Genomic DNA, 20375 nt, shown 5'->3' on the forward strand with positions numbered 1-20375 from the left:
GAGTAAAGTTAAAAGCAGGTGAAATCTCATTGGGGTTATGCAGAATGGAAAGGAGGATCCATTCTTGAGCACGAAGAGAATGAGATGGTCATTGGGGATATATCAGGGATCTTTAAACTCAGTCCCACTTTTTTAGGTGGAGAGTCTTGTCAGGGTGTAGACAGGCTGGAGAGAGACAAGAACTGGCAGGGTAAGAGTGTTAACAGGAACTACTCTGGTGATCAGATAGATGGCCAAACACCCTAACTGTTATGCTAGAATTCTCATCCAATGACTGATGGAAGCAGATGCAGAGATCCATGGCCAGGATCCAGGTGGAGCTCTAGGAGTCAAATCAGCTAGAAAGAGGATGGATTGTATGAGTGAGAATTGTTGAGGTCATGATTGGAAAAAGCACATGGACAAATAACCAAACTAGTGAAACCAATAGCTGGGGAGTCCCCAACTGGATCAGACCCTCTGGATAAGTGAGACAGTTGATTAGCTTGAATTGTTTGGGAGGCCCCCAGGCAGTGGGACCAGTACCTGTCCTTAGGGCATGAGCTGGCTGTTTGGAACCTGGGGCCTATGCAGGGATATGTTGCTCAGCCTGGGAAGAGGGGACTGGACCTGCCTGGACTGAATCTACCATGTTGAGCTGAATCCCCAGGGGAGTCCTTGCCCTGGAGGAGATGGGAATGGGGGATGGGCTTGGGGGAGGGCAGGGGGGTGCAGGAGGAGGGGGGACAGGGGGATCCATGGTTAATATGTAAAATTAAATTAAATTATAAAATAAAAGAAAGAGTGTTAACAGGAGAGAAGACAGGCTATGGTGAGTGGAGTCCAGATAGCTGGAGGTGCAAGAGAAGATCTACCTGCTTAGGATGAATGTAATCCTTATTTTTCTAAGGTGTGTGTGTGTGTGTGTGTGTGTGTGTGTGTGTGTGTGTGTGTACCTTACTGAGAATAATTCAATTCATAAGTAAATTTTCTTATTGAAATTAGAGATGCTGAAATTAGTTTTATCCAAAGGTTTTTCATTTTGGTCATAAAATTTTAAGTCTTTTTGTTACAGTCAATTTAGTTTACCCACACGCCTACTTTGCTTAAATTTACATCTCTCAATCATTCTACTGCCTACTTTCTTTTTTTTCCACTTTGTTTCTATTTGACATCTCCATTTTGGAGCAATCTTTACCTTTCTACACAAAGTCCTTACTTTTAACCTTTTAATATATCAGAAATACATTTCATAAATGTAACTTTCATATTTTCTTCTTTGTTTCAGATTCCTTTTTACTGAGGCTTCTTGTCTTATTTGAAAATTTAGTGAACACACACACACACACACACACACACACACACACACACATATATATATATGTATATATAATTTATTTGTACTTTATGCCTATGGGTGTTTTGCCTGCATGTTTGTCTGAACAGCATACACATTCAATGCTCATGGTCAACAGAAAAGGGCATCAGATCCCCTGGAACTGTAGTAAGAGATGGATAGTGAACCAACAAGTAGGTACTGAGGATTGAATCCTTGTCCTCAGGTAGAGTAGGCAGTGCTCTTAAATACTGACCCATCTCTCCAGCCCAAGCTAATTATATTTTAAATGAAAATTCAGGAAGCTCTCTCTAAATGCAAGACACATGTATGGTATCTTAAATATCCAACTGTTATAATACAAGTAAAACATTAGCAATGTTTTTTTCACTAGAAAATTAAGTTTATTATTTATTAAAGATATGTTATTGTGGTGGATGTTTTGCAATTGATTTTTGTTTAAAAAATTTAGTCTTTATTTGTGTTTATTGGGCATCCACACCTGCACATAGTTTTTGTCTGTATTTCTTATGATAGAAAAGTCTGGATGATAATAATTATCATTTAAAGGAAAAGATTGTATTTTGCAATAGAACCCATTATCTTTTAAAACCAGTTAATCCCCTAAGCAATAGGAAGCTATTGGAAATTTTATATAATGAGAACTAAGAAGATCAAGGAAATAATACCTGGGCCAGAATTTCTAATTATGTAAATCTCTTTTTTATGTATTATTTTAAAAAAATTTAGCATTTTAATTTAAAATGGATTCATCACTTCCCTCTCTCCCCAGTTCCTTCAATGACCCACTGCCTCACTCTCAAATGGATAGCCTATTTTCACAGATTATTATTGTTGCATTATATATATATATATATATGGGTATATATGTGCACAAAATATAAAATTACAACTTGCTGAGTTCTCTTCTATAATTTGTGCATCTATGGCTTCACACTAAGCATAAGGAATATAACATGTATAGTACATGCAGTGTCATTTACTGAACAGCTGCCAAGCACACCCACAGCATAGAATGTGTGTAGAACTGCTAGGAAAATCATGCAAAACATTGGAATACATAAAAGTGTCAAGAAGAACTGTCAGGGTACAAAATTCCTTGGTGGCCACAGCCCACAGCAAGCAGAACCACTCCTGGTAGCATCACTACAAGGTTGTCCACAGAAGACTCTCTAGGGTGCACACAGCATGGGCAGGTAGAAGGTTAGAATCTTATACCCTGATTCAAAGTTTCATAATTCCATGTGCAATTTCAGAAAGACTCATCATTTACTGGCTAAATACAGGGCTTTCCACCTCACTGTCTTTAGACTACTGGTGGTCTGATTGGGGTTGCAGCTTATGCATGGAAGTCAACATGATTGTCTTGGGCCAGAACATTAATACACTTGGTTTCAACTGTCCTGAGAAGACCATGTTTCAGGAAAATGCACAACCTGGGCCTCTCATGTCACTGAGCTGGAATAACCCAGAAGCATTTTAAATTACAATTAAATTAAAATTCTAGCCATCCTCTTTGGAAGCTTACATAATAAGCTGGTGAGCTCCACATATCAGAGACAGTTCTTACAGAATCTTAGTAGCAGACAAGAGGTTTTCCTTTAGTTCACTCATTTCCTGTTGGATGACAGGAAAGGTTTACAAAACAGAATATGACAGGGAATGCTTGAGTGAGAGGGAAGAAAAGAGTAGAATGAAGCAAGGTTCAGCACTAACCACTGTCTGTAGTTTCAAACAAAGGGAGTCAGTGTAAGCTTGAGAGGCATGGGGGAGGGTGGATTTTTTATGAATAGGACTCTAGTACAGCATGTCCTGGGGGAAGAGGTAGTGGGAAAATGTGTCTTTCACTTCCCTCTAGATCTGTCCATCTTCCTGTTTTGTATGCTGTGTGTGTTTCTCTTGGACTGGATTATCATATAGAAATGATATGTTTAAGGTCTCAAAGGTCTTCCTTAGCATCAGTGACCATTAGATTCTTTGCAAATCAACTGTGTGTTCCAATGACTAGTACCTTCTCAATGATGGGGAGACTAAGGGTATACATGATCAACAATGACACATGATTATTTAAATTACAAATGATCATACATACAGTGTTCTGTTTTACATATCTTTAGATATTTTATTGTTAAGACACCACAGAACATATTACCAGCCATGACCATTTACAAGGTCATAAGTGTTCATTTTGTAATTACCATGTGTTCCATGTTTTCACTATTTGGTGTCACACACTTTTTCTATCACATAAAAACATTCTATTCCTTTACATTTAGCAATAGAAAGTTGAAAACAGATATAAAAGCAGCTTTATATATAAAAAGATATAAAAAAGAAATTTTGTCTTTCATCTGATCCCCAGTTTTATTTGTTTCCAAGGGCTTTTGTAGAAATTTCCAATAACTAGTGGTCTGACACACCAAGTTGTAACCTTTCACAAACTTAAATATTAGAACTCTAGAATGAGCTTCAGTCAGTCATCTTCAGGCTGTGCGGTGTTGTGGATCCTTCCAGAGGCTTCAGAGGAGATTCTACCCCTGACTTCTAGGTTCTATGAATTGAAGCTCTTGTTGTCTGTGACCATACCAGTGCACTGTTGTTATCTGTGTTGACACAGCCTCCTCCCTTTGTGTCTGTGTTTAATCTCATTCTTTCTATTTCATTTGAGGCCCCTCTAATCAATGTAGGGAAATCACTCTCTGTAAATGTTTATAGTTTACATCTTCAAAGCCCCCCTTCTCATCTAAGGTATATTCATAGCTTCCAGGGAATATGATCATGATGCCAAAGGTTAATGCTCAGGGTAATCAACCACGGAAGAAACACACCTTTTCTCCCTTTCTAATTCCTTCAACCACAGTTACATATATTACAACGCTTTCTATGTTTATACTATACAAATAATGTTGAAGTGAGAGGGGATGTGTAGAAATCCTAATGATTAACCTAAAGACTTGCTCCATCAGCATTCTCATGCAGAGGGAAAAACACAGGCAGCAGTGGCCCAAACCACTGTAGAGAAGCTCAGTCTATAGAGGAGTCATGGCCTCATCTTTGAAACTTTTCATTATCCAGTATTCAGCAGGCCTCATGATGGCTATTTTATTTTGTAATTTTATCATTTACTTTTCAAAGGAATGTTAAATACTTAATAATTACTTTATTTCATTTTTATGCACATGGGTGATGTTCTGTCTAGAGACAGAGAGCTATGTACTCTAGAGATGTGGATGTTTCTATCATATAAAAGCATACATTTTCATGAACATAAGAGCACAGTAATCAACTGATAGCTTTCATCTAGATTCTGATTTCCAGAATAAAAACAACCCTTATATGAATATCTCTACTATTATTTTCCATTATACATTACAACTGATTATGAGACTTGGGTACCTAATATGTATAAGTGCTTTTCTTAGGTACGTTGATACAAATTCATACCTGTGTTTCCATCCATTCATTGGGAGATTTCCCCCCTATTCTCCTAGGGATGACACAGGTGCTTAACTGTTGCAGCATGTCACAAACAAACTGGGTTTCAGATCACACACTTGGATGCTGCTTTTCCAAGTATTTTGTGTGCATGGTCATCTGGCTAGACTGGAATAAGTGAGTGAGGTCTCATCTGAGCAACTTCCAGGAAAACAGGAAGTGGATAAGGCTGCTAAAATTCTCTGAGAACTTATAAACAGGCATCAACACAGCTTTATCATGGGAGAAATATGCCTTACCACTCAGTAGAACATGTCTCATGGATGGATCAAATTATGCCAGTCTCCACAGAGATGCATGGGTATAACTCTAGGATAGAGGTATGCACCATGAAGGAGAAAATAAAAACAGAAATTTCTTCTTATCAGTGTAATGTCAACAAATAAGTAGGTATTTTCCTGGATTTACCCAGTTTGCCATACTTAAAGACCACAGGAATTTATAAGCCAAGAACTGCCTAGACTATATCTTGCTATTTGCATACTTACCCTCAGAAACCACAAATGTTCATAGCAGTTTTAAAGAGATGTACTTATGAGAAGAGCAGTAATTAGCCTGAGACTAAGAGTAGAAAGCACAATGGATTTTCAGGTGCAGATTTTCAGCTTTCTACTAATCAGTGTCACAGGTAAGAGAGGGGAGGGCATTTGAGCTCAGAATCCACAATTCTTTTCCCTAGGGGAACTTGAGTCAAATATAACATTTTTCATTTTCCTTCTTCTGAACATCAAGTGGTACAAAGTTATTTTTATGTTTATGTCTACTAACATCTCTTTCTTTTCATTGTCTTCCCCTGCTTAGTGTCCAATGGACAAATTGTTCTCACCCAGTCTCCAGCATCCATGGCTGCATCTCAAGGGGAAAGGGTCACCATGACCTGCAGTGCCAGCTCAAGTGTAGATTCTGGTTACTTGCACTGGTACCAGCAGAAACCAGGAGCCTCCCCTAAGCTCCTGATTTATAGCACATCCACTCTTGCTTCTGGAGTCCCAGCTCGCTTCAGTGGCAGTGGGTCTGGGACCTCTTACTCTCTCACAATCAGCAGCATGGAGGCTGAAGATGCTGCCACTTACTACTGTCGGCAGGGGAGTAATATCCCGCCCACACAGTGATACAGACTGGAACAAAAACCCTGTATCTCCCTAGGGCTCAGCTGCTTCCTCCTAGTATTGAAATGTGGCCAGGGGTTTGATGGGAATAATCCACACAGGGTGCTTTATGCATTGCTTTACAAGGTCATTTGCATCTTTGGGTAACTTAGTGTCTCCATAATATCCCACTGTATTCCAGTGCTGTTCTCTAGATTGACCAGTGTTTGTTTGTTCTCTGTTTTAGCTCTGTTTATTGAAGGAAAGTGTAGTAGGAACTTCTTCTCAGCTATTGTACTGGAGTTCTCCAGGAGCCTCATACCCTGTTTCTTCTACCTACATTGATTGTAGGAACTTCTCTGGCATTTATCATTCAGGGTAATCAGATACTAAAAGTAAACTGCCTCTCTTGTGCTACTAAAAGTAGGATCCACCTTTCTCTAGCTTCTGATTTTCATTAACTGTCTTTCCCACTAAAAGTGTCCTGTCAATTTATGCTTGAAGTGACTTTATGCCAAGGAGTGGTATAGATAAGTCACGCTGAAGATTTATTTTTATATTTTTGTGAATTGTCCACACTGATTTCCATGGTACTGTATCAGTTTGCTATTCGACCAACAGTGAAAAGGGATTTCCTTTTCTTCACACCCTCTCCAGCAATTGTGGTTGGTTATTTCATTGATATTAGCCATTCCCATTTGTACATTGGTTCTAGAGGTCAGAAATAACTTGGATAAAATGAAGTCAAATGGTTGGAAGGATCTGGGTTGGAATATAGGATGTACTTCCTGCTCTAAGTCTGTATAATGGTTGTAAGGTCTGAATAGAAAGTTCAGATATGACATGGGAGAGTTCTATGGTTTAGCAGGTAGACAGGGAATGTATTGATTCAAGCTTAACACTTCTCAGCAGGAAGGCAGGAAAGGCTGATCCATTGGTTGTGGGTCTCAAGATATATTCTATAGGCTGTAAAAGGGTGTGGATGAGAAGTTCCTGGGGCTCCACCATGCCAGACTCTGGAGAAAATGTGGGAAGATGTCAGAAGTTGTGTTTTAGAATGAGGTGGTGGTGGCAGTGCAAAGGTTCTTGTGGGTGGATGCAGCTAGAGAGTGCTTTGGCTCAAGCCTAGAGGTTGTTTGTGGTACAGGAGAATGAGGTTGAACTAAGTATTTGCATAGTGTCTGGGACTTTGTTGAAGCCTAGAGTTAGGATGCTGCAAGGATCAGGTGCTAGACTAGGCCTAGGCACCTGCTGTGGGAACATGGCTAGAACTGGTAGATAGAAGAAAACCAGGTATGACTTATAGGCGCTACATATCAAATTGGACACTGGAAGAAGAATTTCAAAGTCTGGATATGGAGTGAGGTGGTAGATCTGGTAAAGTGTGTTCCATCTAATATTAAGCATGTGATTACTTAATTGATATCTATGACAAGAACTTTTTTTAGCTCTATTGGGCATTTCTTCCTCTTCCTTTCCCCCTTCTCCTTCTCCCTGCTCTCTCTAACATTTAACAGTCAAAACTTAACTGATTGTATAACCTGGAATATAATTCTGTACTTCCACAATAATTTTTGTCTACTCATACAACAAGCTGATCTGGAGTGTACAACTCTACCTCTGATAAAGGACCAAAACCTTATTTTCTTATCCATTTTCAACATTTAAATAAGAAGAATTACTTTTCTTTCTGATTGTGTAAGTTAGATAATTTCTATAGAGCTGATAGAGTTATCTGTAATATTTTGCAAATTTTAATTTTAATTTTGGTTTGTTTGGGGGCATATGTCAAAAAAATTTTCTGTTCCCCCACACATATAAATACCTTACAGGGTCTTAAAGACCAATATGGGAAGAGAAAAGATCAGTATCATGTGATTTTCTTCCCAAACAAATGGAGTTGTCTAACAAGCTGTTCCTCTTAGAAAGACACTGTAGCTTTGTAGAACTGAGATCCTGGACCTTAAGCTCCTTACATCTTAAGCCATGAAGAATTATATACTTTGGTAACTGCAGGTTCCCAAGGCATCTATCATTGTACTGGGAAGAACCCCTTGTGTGTTTTCTCCACAATAGATAAAGGAAACCTCAATTTGTTTTCCCAATTCCTGTCTATGATCCATATATAGATCATACAATATTGTCTTTTATTAGATGTTCTTCTTGTTAACAATCCCTGTAATTTCCATATATCCACCATTTCCTCACCATGTTGAAATAGTTCTGTAGATATTCTACTAAAGAAGCAATGGGCCTCAGGACACTATCAGAGGATTAGACCACGAAGTCTTTAATATAGTTACAAATTATATTAGGGAATGTGCTATAGCATGTGTGTGTGTGTGTGTGTGTGTGTGTGTGTGTGTGTGTGTGTGAACGTTCTGTTCTGAGACTATGAAGTGCCTGTGATCCATCTGTGATCCATGTTTGAAACAAGGAGTTTAGGACTTTGTGCAGATACCAGAGCTTCCACTATATTGAGAAGCAGCCTCCATATGCAGAGTCTACAAGGGCTTTCGGATATCACATCCATATGATACTTGCAGTACCACTAGTCTGTGTTCATCCCCATAAACCCTTCATTCTTATTCTCACAAACAAATGACAATTTACAATGTAGAAAGATCTTGGTCTTGAAGTCACTTGTAAAAAAAATAATTTAGGTGGACTTAGTGAACCATAGTATGTGCTTAACCTGTCCCATGATTCAATTCCAGGGGAATCTTGGTTATAGAAAGCATGATTTAAGACGAGGAAATTGAGTCTCATAGCACTAAGTCAGCGATTTCATCCTACATGCTATAGAACATGACACCAAAACAATGGTGCAGGAGTGAAATCTGCACATCCCAATCCAGGAACGAGGGCACCACATGTTTTACTTTTGACCTTTAGAGAATGATGTGTGCCTGAATGACATGCCCCCCCAGAAAATGTTTAATTCTTCCTTAAATTTCCAGATTTTAAGCTATATAAATATACTTATACACATACAAAAATCATCCTCAACTGAATATGATCCTGCTTACAATGGTTCAAATGAATATTTTTTTTAATGTAATGTCATACATGCATATAATTAATGTAAGTATACGTCTCTCCCCAACTTTTTTCTGTAATTCCCACTCAACATTCATTACCCTCCCATTTCATGCTGAGTACTCATGTGTTGGGCCATCCACTGGAGGGAGAAAAATGATCAATTTATCAGATACCACACCTTTAGAAATTTGTTTCTCTCCCTCCTGTTGAAGTTATCAAGTATCCGAAGATCATCAGCTGCTGGTTTAGGATCATGAGCTCCTCCACACTCCATGCTTCAGTGTTAATTGGCTTGGTCTTGTGCTGGTCTTATACAGATGACCATCGCTAGTTTGAATATGTGAAAGCAGGAGTCCTGTCATGCCCAGAAGACATTGTTTCTCTCTGTTTCTCCCCGACTTTTTCTTCTTACCATCTTCCCTTTTCTCCAATGGTCCCTGACCCTTAGACAGCTTTTTGATATTGTAATGCCTAGAAGCGTTTCTGTTTCATTGAAACCTTATTTGAAATTGTACTTTTTAAGTGTGTCGGTTTGTGTGAATTGCTAATATTAGCTCCCCCAGAGGGGAGACAGGTTATAAAGTGTGGCTTAGGGCTTTTAAAACAACACAGGGTCTCAGTCTCAGCTCTATACTTTCTGCTGCTCTTCACTCAGGGAAGACCCAGCAATACCACTCTTGGAATACCCAAGGAATGCTCAATCATACCACAAGGGCACATGCTCAGCTATGTTCATAGCAGCATTGTTTGTAATAGCCACAACCTGGAAACAACCTAGATGCCCTTCAACTGAAGAATGGATAAAGAAAATATGGTACATATACACAATGGAGTACTACTCAGCAGAGAAAATCAATGACATCATGAGGTTTGCAGGCAAATGGATGGACCTAGAAAAAAATCATCCTGAGTGAGGTAACCCAGACTCAGAAAGACAAACATGGTATGTACTTACTCATAGGAGAATTCTAAATGTAAAACAAAGGATGACTAGAGTGCTACTCACAACTCCATGGATGCTATCTGGAAAACAGGATCCTAAGAAAGACACAGGGATCCCCCAATGACAGGGAAAGGGATGAGATCTACAAGAGCAAACTGGATGTAAGGAGGGGTAATGAAGGGCAAGATTCAAGGGAAAGAGTGGTTAGGGGAGCGGGAAATCCCAGCTGGATCAAGAACAGAGAGGGAGAACAGGGAAAAAGAGACCATGATAAATGAAGACCCTAATGGAATAGGAAGAAGCAAAGTGCTAAAGAGGTATCCCAGAAATCCACAAAGATATCTCCACAATAGACTACTGGCAATGGTCAAGAGTAAGCCTGAAATGACCTAGTCTGATGATCAGATGGCCAAACACCCTAACTGTTGTGGTAGAACTCTCATCCGATGACTGATGGAAGCCGATGCAGAGATCCACAGCCAGGCCCCAGGTGGAGCTCCAGGAGTCCAATCACCAAGAAGGAGGAGGGATTGTATGATTGAGAAATTTTGAGATCTTGATTGAAAAAAGCACAGGGACAAATAGCCAAACTAATGGAAACACATGAACTATGAACCAATAGCTAGCTGAGGAGCCCCCAACTGGATCAGGCCCTCTAGATAAGTGAGACAGTTGATTAGCTTGAATTGTTTTGGAGGCCCCCAGGCAGTGGGACCTGTCCTTAGTGCATGAGCTAGCTGTTTGGAGCCTTGGGCCTATGCAGGGACACTTTACTCAGCCTGGGAGGTGGGGAATGGAGCTGCCTGGACTGAATCTACCAAGTTGAGCTTAATCCCCAGGGGAGTCTTTTCCCTGGACAAGATGGGAATGGGGGTTGGGCTGGGGATAGGGGGGTTGGGAGGAGGGAGGACAGGGGGATCCATGGCTGATATGTAAAATTAAATTTAATTATAAAATAAAATAATACAATAAAACTTTTTTAAAAAGAATAGAAAAAACAGATTTCCTGAGTTTCCTTCTCATGGAAGATGCCAGAGCAGTCTCACTGTCACTTGAAATCATAGTACATAAATATTTGTACATGTTAAGCAAATTCTGTTTTTATATCGACTTACTCATATTCACTTAATTTCTAACATAACACAGTGTTCTAGGACCATTTCTAGCCATGACAGTCATCTATAGTGGTGAAAGAATCACCATCAACTGCAAAACTAGTCCCTATGAGAAACTAGGGTCTCTTGTTAAAAATAGATCCCAAGCAACACCCCTAGAGTATGACATCCCCATCCAGGCTTCAGGAGCGGTGTAAATTTTTACACACAAATCATAGAGTAATACCATCTTGTGTCAGGCCACCACTGAAATGCTCTGGATGGCAAAGGTAAGCCAGACAAAGCCATTCTTCCCAGAGTGAACTATGCCAAGTCTGTGAATCTGAGGACAGGAACTCTTCCATATTTTTCTAAGAATTGACTTCTCATAAATCTTTTTAGTCAACAAGATAGACTAGTACCATATTTATTTGGTAGTTCATTTCATCACAATTCGGAGGCCAGTGTGTATTATGATTTTCATAAGAAATCCAGGGAACAAGTTTGCACACAGCTCGGTGGCAACTTTTCAGGAAACTTTTACCCTCATGATCAGCAGTATGGAAACAACTAATACTTATCACTGTCCAGTATGGCTTGGACAACACAATATTACCTTCTTAAACAGCATCTTACTAAACACCAAACCACCTGCATTACCCACAATCATGACCTGGAGACTAGGATTTGATTTTTAAGGAGCTGCTTTCACTCTTCATGTGAAGAAATACGTCTTTATTCATCAATTTTTCAGACTACTATTTCACTGGATAAATGAGAAAGCATAATGAATGTCTAAATTTCTTCTTAATAATTTATTCATATAAGATAAGAATAAAAATTAATTGGACAGATAGGATACCCAAGGAACCACTTTGCTAAGTCTTGAGGGCCCAGAAATTATCAATACTACACAATCTATCTCTTAATGAAATGTATGGAATGGAAACAGAAAGAGAAAACACTGCTACATTCGTAATTACACATATATTAAGAGCTGAATATTTCTTTGGAAAAGATGCATTAATCCACATATCCCATAACCCAATACCATACAGAATAATGAACAAAAAAATCTCCATTTTTCAATCAAATGTTTGGAAGAAGGAAATTAGGGAAAACAACACTCCTCTCCCCACACTGGGTGAGGATCTCACAGTAGCAGAGCGAGGAGGCTGAGCATAAAGAGATATAGGTGCTTCAGAAAGTATGTACCAAAGGTTCAATAGCAAACAGACTCCTTTACCCCCTTTAAATGGACTACTTATTTTTATTTTAATTTATCTGGCTGTATACATGCATCAGAACCATCTGTGTGCCTGTACAGAGATGCAAGTAGCTATTTTTCAATCACTTAGCATTGCCATTACTGAACATAAAACAGGTTATAATTCCAATGTCCAGAGTTATTTGAAAATGGAAAATACTTTCTCTGTAGAAAATAGTAAAAATGATAACATTTCCCAATGAGACCCTTTAAGCCAAATAATAGCTAAATTATACATATAAATGTTGATTAGATTGAACTCAATGTTGTATTTACATATATAAATGTATAAAATAATGATCATAAATGTTTGTTTAAAAAGAAAAAAAAAAGGAATTGTTGTTACTGGTGTGGTGAGCCACTGTGTGGGCAATTGGAACTGAACCTCGGCCCTTTGCAAGAAGGGCATTAACCTCTGAGCCATTTCTACAGCCCTGAGATTCTTTTTTAAACAAAGAGGATTTGTAGGTGAATTCAATGGTGATAAATAGCATTCTAGTTTGGAGAAATCACAGAAGTATAGAAGGATGAGGCTAAGGTGAAAAACATCTGGTTGGAAAGAAGAACAGGACTGACAGTTTTTAGGTCCAGAGTGATAATAGTTTACTTGAGACCAAATAAAAACAAGTACAATGAAATTTAAAAAAAAACAAAACATAAACTTGATTGATATATGACACATATGACCAGGCTTCAGGAGTTTGGTAATAGACCTATCCCTAAAATTATAGACAGAGCTATTCCATTTGCATGATGCAGAACAAAAGGGATCACTCTTTGGCTATAAAGCAAAAGGTATTGGAAGCTAATACTCCAAAAATCCCTTTTGGGGATAAGCCCTAATTTTCTAAAGACTTTAAAAATCACACACTTTTTTAATAGTATTTACCTTAGAGATCATGTCTTTAACAAATGGTCATTTGGGATGTTTCACAGGAATCAAAATGTGTCATACATTAACCTTTTCTGCGTTGCAGCCTAGGAAAATTTCTACAATTGAGCCAGTGTTTATGTAATGCTTTAGTGAATGAACAAATGAATTGAGTGATAAAGAGACTCTCTAGGACAAGTAAAGGCAATGGAATGTGAGAATTGGGATGAATATGAAAATAAAACATTAGTTTGGCTAACCTATCAGATGTAAAAGCAGTGATGATTTATATCCTAGTTAAAAAAAAAAAGTAACTCAATAAGCAGAAAACAGATTGGTTTTTTTTTTTCTGTAATATATTTTGTATTTTTCTCACATGGAGACTCGATTGAGTTGCTCTATAGACAGGTAGTACATGGGCAGCTGGGCCACCACAAGCAGAAAGGTTAGTGTCCAGAACTTTATCACTGTGGGAGGAAGATGTGCAAGTTGCATACATTAGTAAACTCCCAAGTTCTCAGGCTCTACTCTGATCATTTTCAGCATGAAATCTGTCCCTGAACTGCTGCCACTGAAGCTGTCTGGGACCCCAACATATCTATTGGAAACTCTACAGATCAGGCCTGGTGTATTCTGGCTTGGATTCTGTAGGAACCAGTAAAGTAGTTGATGTCATCACTACATACAAGACTCTGTCTAGATCTGCTGGGGATGGAAACTGGCTCTCCAAGGGTGACAGGAAGGGTGAGTGGAGTTGGAGATATTGTGACATCTCCATTGATACTTGACACAAACAAAGAAGTCTGAGGTCATTTATAATAATTACAAGTGACTTTTCATGTTATTTTGTGTTACTTATCTCAAGTAGCATGTTGATTTTTGGGTAGACAATTTTAGTTCATACCCCAAAATATCCATTTTCAAAACAGAGCAAGAAGCTAAGTACCCTTTAAGTGTAATATATACCTTCTCCTTTTATTTGTTAGAATTTATACCAGAGTTTAAATGCTTACTCCTTCCAAAATGTTCCCCGATTTCATATGTCTAAATGTAACAGGCCCTAAAGGAGCAATATGCAAATCCCCTGGTGGGTGCAGTGGAGTGAGACAAACTGCCAATTCAAGAGGGAATAAAACCCCAGAGGATATTCTTATTCTCTCCCCTGAGAAACTTGACATGAAGTACCTTCTGAGACTCAAAAACACTGGTTATGAGAGGTCAGACCAGTTTTTTCAGCAGAAGGAATGTGCTTTACTGGCCTTTTGTTGTTGTTGTTTTTCTGCCAATTTTCTGTTAATCACACTATCATAAACAAATTTTATCCACTTGTTTACTATGGATCAGTTTTTTAAATTATTTATTCTATCATTCCTTTTTTCTTTGGTAGTAATTTACTTAAAAGTTTAGGTTATAAGCTGGTCATTGGTGGTTCAAGCCTTTAATCCTAGCTCTCATGAGGCAGAGACAGGCAGATCATTGTGTATGAGTTCAAGGCTAGCCTGCTCTACAGAGTGAGTTCCAGGACAGTCAGAGATATACAAAGAAACCTCATCTCACAGAGCCTTCATCCCGTAACTGATGGAAGCAGATGCAGAGATCCACAGCCAAGCACTAGGCTGAGCTCCAGGAGTCCAGTCGAAGAGATGGAAGAGGGATTCTGTGAGTAAGGGGCATCAAGATCATGATGGAGAAACCTACAGAGACAACCAAACCAAACTAGTAGGAACTCATGAACTGTGGACCAATAACTGTGGAGCCTCCATAGGACTGAATTATGCCCTCTGCATAAGCTGGACAGTTGTATAGCTTGATCTGCTTAAGGGGCCCCATGGCAGTGGGATCAGATTCCATCCCTGGTGCATGAGAGGGATTTTCAGAGCCCAGTGACTATGATGGGAACCCTTACACAGCCTTGATGCAGGATGAGGGCCTTGGACTTGCCTCTACTGAATGTACCAAGCTCTTCTGAGTTCCCATGGGAGGCTTTGCCTTGGAGGAGATGGGAATGGGGAGTGGGATGGAGGGGGATTTTGGGGGTGGGAGAAGGGAGGAGAGGGGGATCTGTGGTTTGTATTAAAATGAATAGAAAATTTCTTAATAATAAAAATTTCTTAATAATAAAAAGAAAAACAAAAACAAAAAGTAAAAAATGTTTATATTTCTTTCTTATTATTTAAGTAAAACACATATCTTGAGGGGCAGAACACTGAATGTGTACAGAATATACTTTAGTGTAGATTCACAAATCCAATTCTTCTTAATATACAATGCTCTCCAGATGATTCCCTCATTCCTCTTCCTCACATAACCACTCACTGCAAGCCACCAAGGAGATGACAGTCTTGGTACTTGCCACAATATCTTGATATTTCCCCCTATATTTTAACATTATGTAAGTTCAGGTAAGTACTCAGATAAAAACACACTGCGTTTGTTTTGTATGTAGTAGGAAAAAAAAAACCCTGTTGTGTAGCTAGCTACCCATTCACTAGGTCATTTTGAGTCCTTCCTGGCTGGTGCTTGTCCTATGGACATGGAATCTACTAGAAAATTGGACATTAGAAAGTATGAAGTTATTCCTGAGTTAAAGGATAATCTCTAATATTGTACAATGGCAATATAGAAACACAAGATAGCCTCCTGGAGACAGAGCAGAGCTGTCCCTGCAGTCTATGCTGTGCATGACTCCATTTTTGCAACCATATATAGAGAGATGACCTGTGGTTTCTTTTTGCACTGCGTAGTCTCATTCTTACAGTCACATGTTCTTTTATTCATACATTGTAAAATGCTATATTGATGATTTTTTGTTTGCTTGTATACAAAGTGTTAAATGGCATCCAACTGCTTATTCATATACATTTTTCAGATTAATGTTGCTACTACCACATCTGGAGTGAAACACCACATGACATGTATTTTTCTCAACATTATTTCTCAATGGATAGGCTGCAGAGATTTGGGGCTTGGGGTCTGTAGTAATTCTGCTAGTCTGCCCTCTGTAGTCTTTTGTTTACTTCCTACCATCACCTGTATATCGTGACATGGAAATTTCTGAGTTGTGCTAAATCTAGTCACAGCACTTAGAGGATGGAGTGAGAGGTCAAGTGATCAGTTAACTGACATGCTCAGGTGTCTGTTTCACATCCCTGTGTGTTATGGAAGCCTCAGCACAGCACTTCCCTGCAGCCAGTCTTCCTTTCCCTAATGCCTCCTGTTTGCTTATCCCATGTATTCCATAATTTCTCTTCATCTTCTCCCTAGTCTATGGGTTAGGAGAAAGATGATTAAAAAAAGCAAATGCCATAATGAAATCCATTATTTTGTTTGCTAATTTAAAAATAAATTTAAAAAATAAGTGGCCTATACTGCGTTGGAGTGGTGTGCCTTTAATTGCAGCACTTCAGAGGCAGAGTCAGGCATGTCCTGTGAGTTTGAGACCAGCCTGGTCTGTGTAGTGAGTTTCATGGCATTCAGGGCAACATAGTAAAACCTTATCTCAAACAAAAATGAAAAATATCCCCTTATCAATCTTCCTATTCTAATGATGCCCCAACTTTCAGTAAACTGGGCTCTTATCTATGTATAATATATGCTTAATTTAAGCAATTTGTGCTCTCCTTATACAAAATTATCTTTCCCACAGGAAAAGACATGTAAACATCTGGATTACAAAGACATGGATTTGAGGGGCAAGACCCTTATACAATTGCTTCTTAGTGGCATTAGGTGGTATGTGAGTAATGCTTACACTGATTTTCATGAACAATCATTGAGAAATTGCGAGATAGTCTTTAATATCTTCTTCTCATTGAATCCAATATCCAAATTACAAACCGACACTCTCTTCTATATGTTCCTGAAATGATCCCTGTCAACAGCTGTTGGGATAGAGTGTGGGGGGAGATTAGGAGGAGTAGGAGAATGGGAGGGAGAAGGAACAGTGGTTGGTATGTAAAATTTAAAAAAATAAATAAAAAATAAATTGTCTTTGTTAACTAAAACCTGGCCAATCTTCATTGATTTTCTATAAAAACTAATTAAGATATTTCTGGTTATTGCTTGTGATATTTTTCTGAAAAGTATTTTTGTATACCTGTAGATATTTATAACACTTGATATAAACTACAGTTGACTAGCTTAACTCTCTTATTGGTAATTCAAATACTTTCAGGTTTATTGATTATATATGGAGGCATGTTTGTACATGTGTATGTGTGTGTGTAATTTTATATAGTTTCTATTTTACTCTTTTTTATTTCCATTATCTCATTCCCTCCCATCTGTAGAAAATCTTATTCTTCTCAAGAAGTTTATCTCCATTAAATCTTTAAGATTTGAAACCTTGAAAAAGATATTAGATAACTGGAAAAGATCATAAACATGGGAATTATGTCTACTTCCCAGACACACTCAAAGTCCTAGGCATAGATTGGATTAATAGTGTTCTCATTCCTTGAAGAACAAAGTGACTAATAAAATATAATCCACATAATGAAATGTTCGTTTTTTTTTAGACAATGTTCCTTTTGGTGAGTAAAGTTAAAAGCAGGTGAAATCTCATAGGGGTTATGCAGAATGGAAAGGAGGATCCATTCTTGAGCACAAAGAGAATGAGATGGTCATTGGGGATATATCAGGGATCTTTAAACTCGGTCCCACTTTTTTAGGTGGAGTGTCTCATCAGGGTGTAGACAGGCTGGAGAGAGACAAGAACTGGCAGGGTAAGAGTGTTAATAGGAACTACTCTGGTGATCAGATGGCCAAACACCCTAACTGTTATGCTAGAATTCTCATCCAATGACTGATGAAAGCAGATGAAGAGAGAGATCCACAGCCAGGCCCCAAGTGGAGCTCCAGGAGTCAAATCGGCTAGAAAGAGCAGGGATTGTATGAGCGAGAATTGTTGAGATCATGATTGGAAAAAGAAAGCACAGGGACAAATAACCAAACTAGTGAAAACACATGAACTATGAACCAATAGCTGGGGAGCCCCCAACTGGATCAGGCCCTCTGGATAAATGAGACAGTTAATTAGCTTGAATTGTTTGGGAGGCCCCCAGGCAGTGGGACCAGGACCTGTTCTTAGTGCAAGCGCTAGCTGTTTGGAACCTGGGGCCTATGCAGGGATACTTTGCTCAGTCTGGGAGGAGGGGACTGGACCTGCCTGGACTGAATCTACCATGTTGAGCTGAATCCCCAGGCTAGTCCTTGCCCTGGAGGAGATGGGAATGGGGGATGGGCTGGGGGAAGGGCAGGGGGGCGCGGGAGGAGGGGGGACAGGGGAATTCATGGCTGATATGTAAAATTAAATTAAACTATAAAATAAAAGAAAGAGTGTTAACAGGAGAGAAGACAGGCTGTGGTGAGTGGGGTCCAAATAGCTGGAGGTGCAAGAGAAGATCTACCTGCTTAGGATGAATGTAATCCTTGTTTTTCTAAGGTGTGTGTGTGTGTGTGTACCTTACTCAGAATAATTCAATTCATAAGTAAGTTTTATTATTGAAATTAGAGATGCTGAAATTAGTTTTATCCGAAGGTTTTTCATTTTGGTCATAAAATTTTTGTTTTTTTGTTACAGTCAATTTAATTTACCCATGCCTTCTTTGCTTAAATTTACATCTCTCAATCATTCCACTGCCTACTTTATTTTTTTTTCCACTTTGTTTCTATTCGCCATATCCATTTTGGAGCAATCTTTACCTTTCTATACAAAGTCCTTACTTTTAACCTTTTAATTTATCAGAAATACATTTCATAAATGTAACTTTCATATTTTCTCCTTTGTTTGAGATTCCTTTTTTTTCTGAGGCTGCTTGTCTTATTAGAAAATTTAGTGAACACACAAATACATACATACATACACACACACACACACACACATATATATATATATATATATATATATATATATATATATAAAATTTATTATTACTTTATGCATATGGATGTTTTGCCTGCATGTTTGTCTGAGCAGCATACACATTAAATGCTCATGGTCAACAGAAAAGGGCATCAGATCCCCTGGTACTGTAGTAACAGATGGATAGTGAACCAACAAGTAGGTACTGAGGATTGAATCCTTGTCCTCAGGAAGAGTAGGCAGTACTCTTAAATACTGACCCATCTCTCCAGCCCAAGCTAATTATATTTCAAATGAAAATTCAGGAAGCTCTCTCTAAATGCAAGACACAAAACAAACATGTATGGTATCTTAAATATACAATGTTATAATACAAGTAAAACATTAGCAATGTTTTTTTTTCACAAGAAAATTAAGCTTATTATTTATTTAAGATATGTTATTATGGTAGATGTTTTGCAATTGATTTTCATTTAAAAAATTTAGTCTTTATTTGCATTTATTGGGCATCCACACCTGCACATAGTTTTTGTCTGTATTTCTTATGATAGAAAAGTCTGGATGATAATAATTATCATTTAGAGGAAAAGATTGTATTTTGCAATAGAACCCATTATCTTTTAAAACCACTTAATCCCCTAAGCAATAGGAAGCTATTGGAAATTTTATATAATAAGGACTAAGAAGATCAAGGAAATAATACCTGGGCCAGACATTTCTAATTATATAATCTCTTTTTTATTTATTATTATTTTTTTTAAATTTAGCACTTTAATTTAAAATGGATTCATCAATTCCCTCTTTCCTTTCCTCTCTCCCCAATTCCTTCAGTGACCCACTGCCTCACTCTCAAATGGATAGCCTATTTTCACAGATTATTATTTGCACAGATTATGTATGTGCATAAAATATAGACTAACACCTTGCTGAGTTCTCTTCTATTATTTGTGCATCTATGGCTTTACACTAAACATGTATAGTGCATGTAGTGTCATGCACTGAACAGCTGCCAAGCACACCCACAGCATAGAATGTGTGTAGAACTGCTAGGAAAATCATGCAAAACATTGGAAAACATAAAAGTGTCAAGAAGAACTGTCAGGAAACAAAATTCCTTGGTGGCCACAGCCCACAGCAAGCAGAACCTCTCCTGGTAGCATCACTACAAGGTTGTCCACAGAAGACTCTCCAGGGTGCACGCAGCATGGGCAGGTAGAAGGTTTGAATCTCATACCCTGATTCAAAATTTCACAATTCGATGTGCAATTTCAGAAAGACTCATCATTTCCTGGCTAAACACAGGGCTTTCCACCTCACCATCTTTAGACTACTGGTGGTCTGACTGTGGTTGCAGCTTATGCATGGAAGTCAACATG

General features: G+C 38.4%; 1 gene segment (V, D, J or C); it reads left to right on the top strand.

Annotated features, from left to right (window-relative positions):
* Positions 1 to 5410: 5410 nt before the first annotated feature.
* On the top strand, positions 5411 to 5943 carry LOC118580177. The segment is given in 2 exon segments: positions 5411 to 5459; positions 5633 to 5943. Coding segments are annotated over 2 exon segments (360 nt in total).
* The last annotated feature ends 14432 nt before the right edge of the window (positions 5944 to 20375 follow it).

The sequence above is a fragment of the Onychomys torridus genome, chromosome 3 (assembly GCF_903995425.1).
Source record: "Onychomys torridus chromosome 3, mOncTor1.1, whole genome shotgun sequence".
Lineage (NCBI taxonomy): Eukaryota > Metazoa > Chordata > Mammalia > Rodentia > Cricetidae > Onychomys > Onychomys torridus.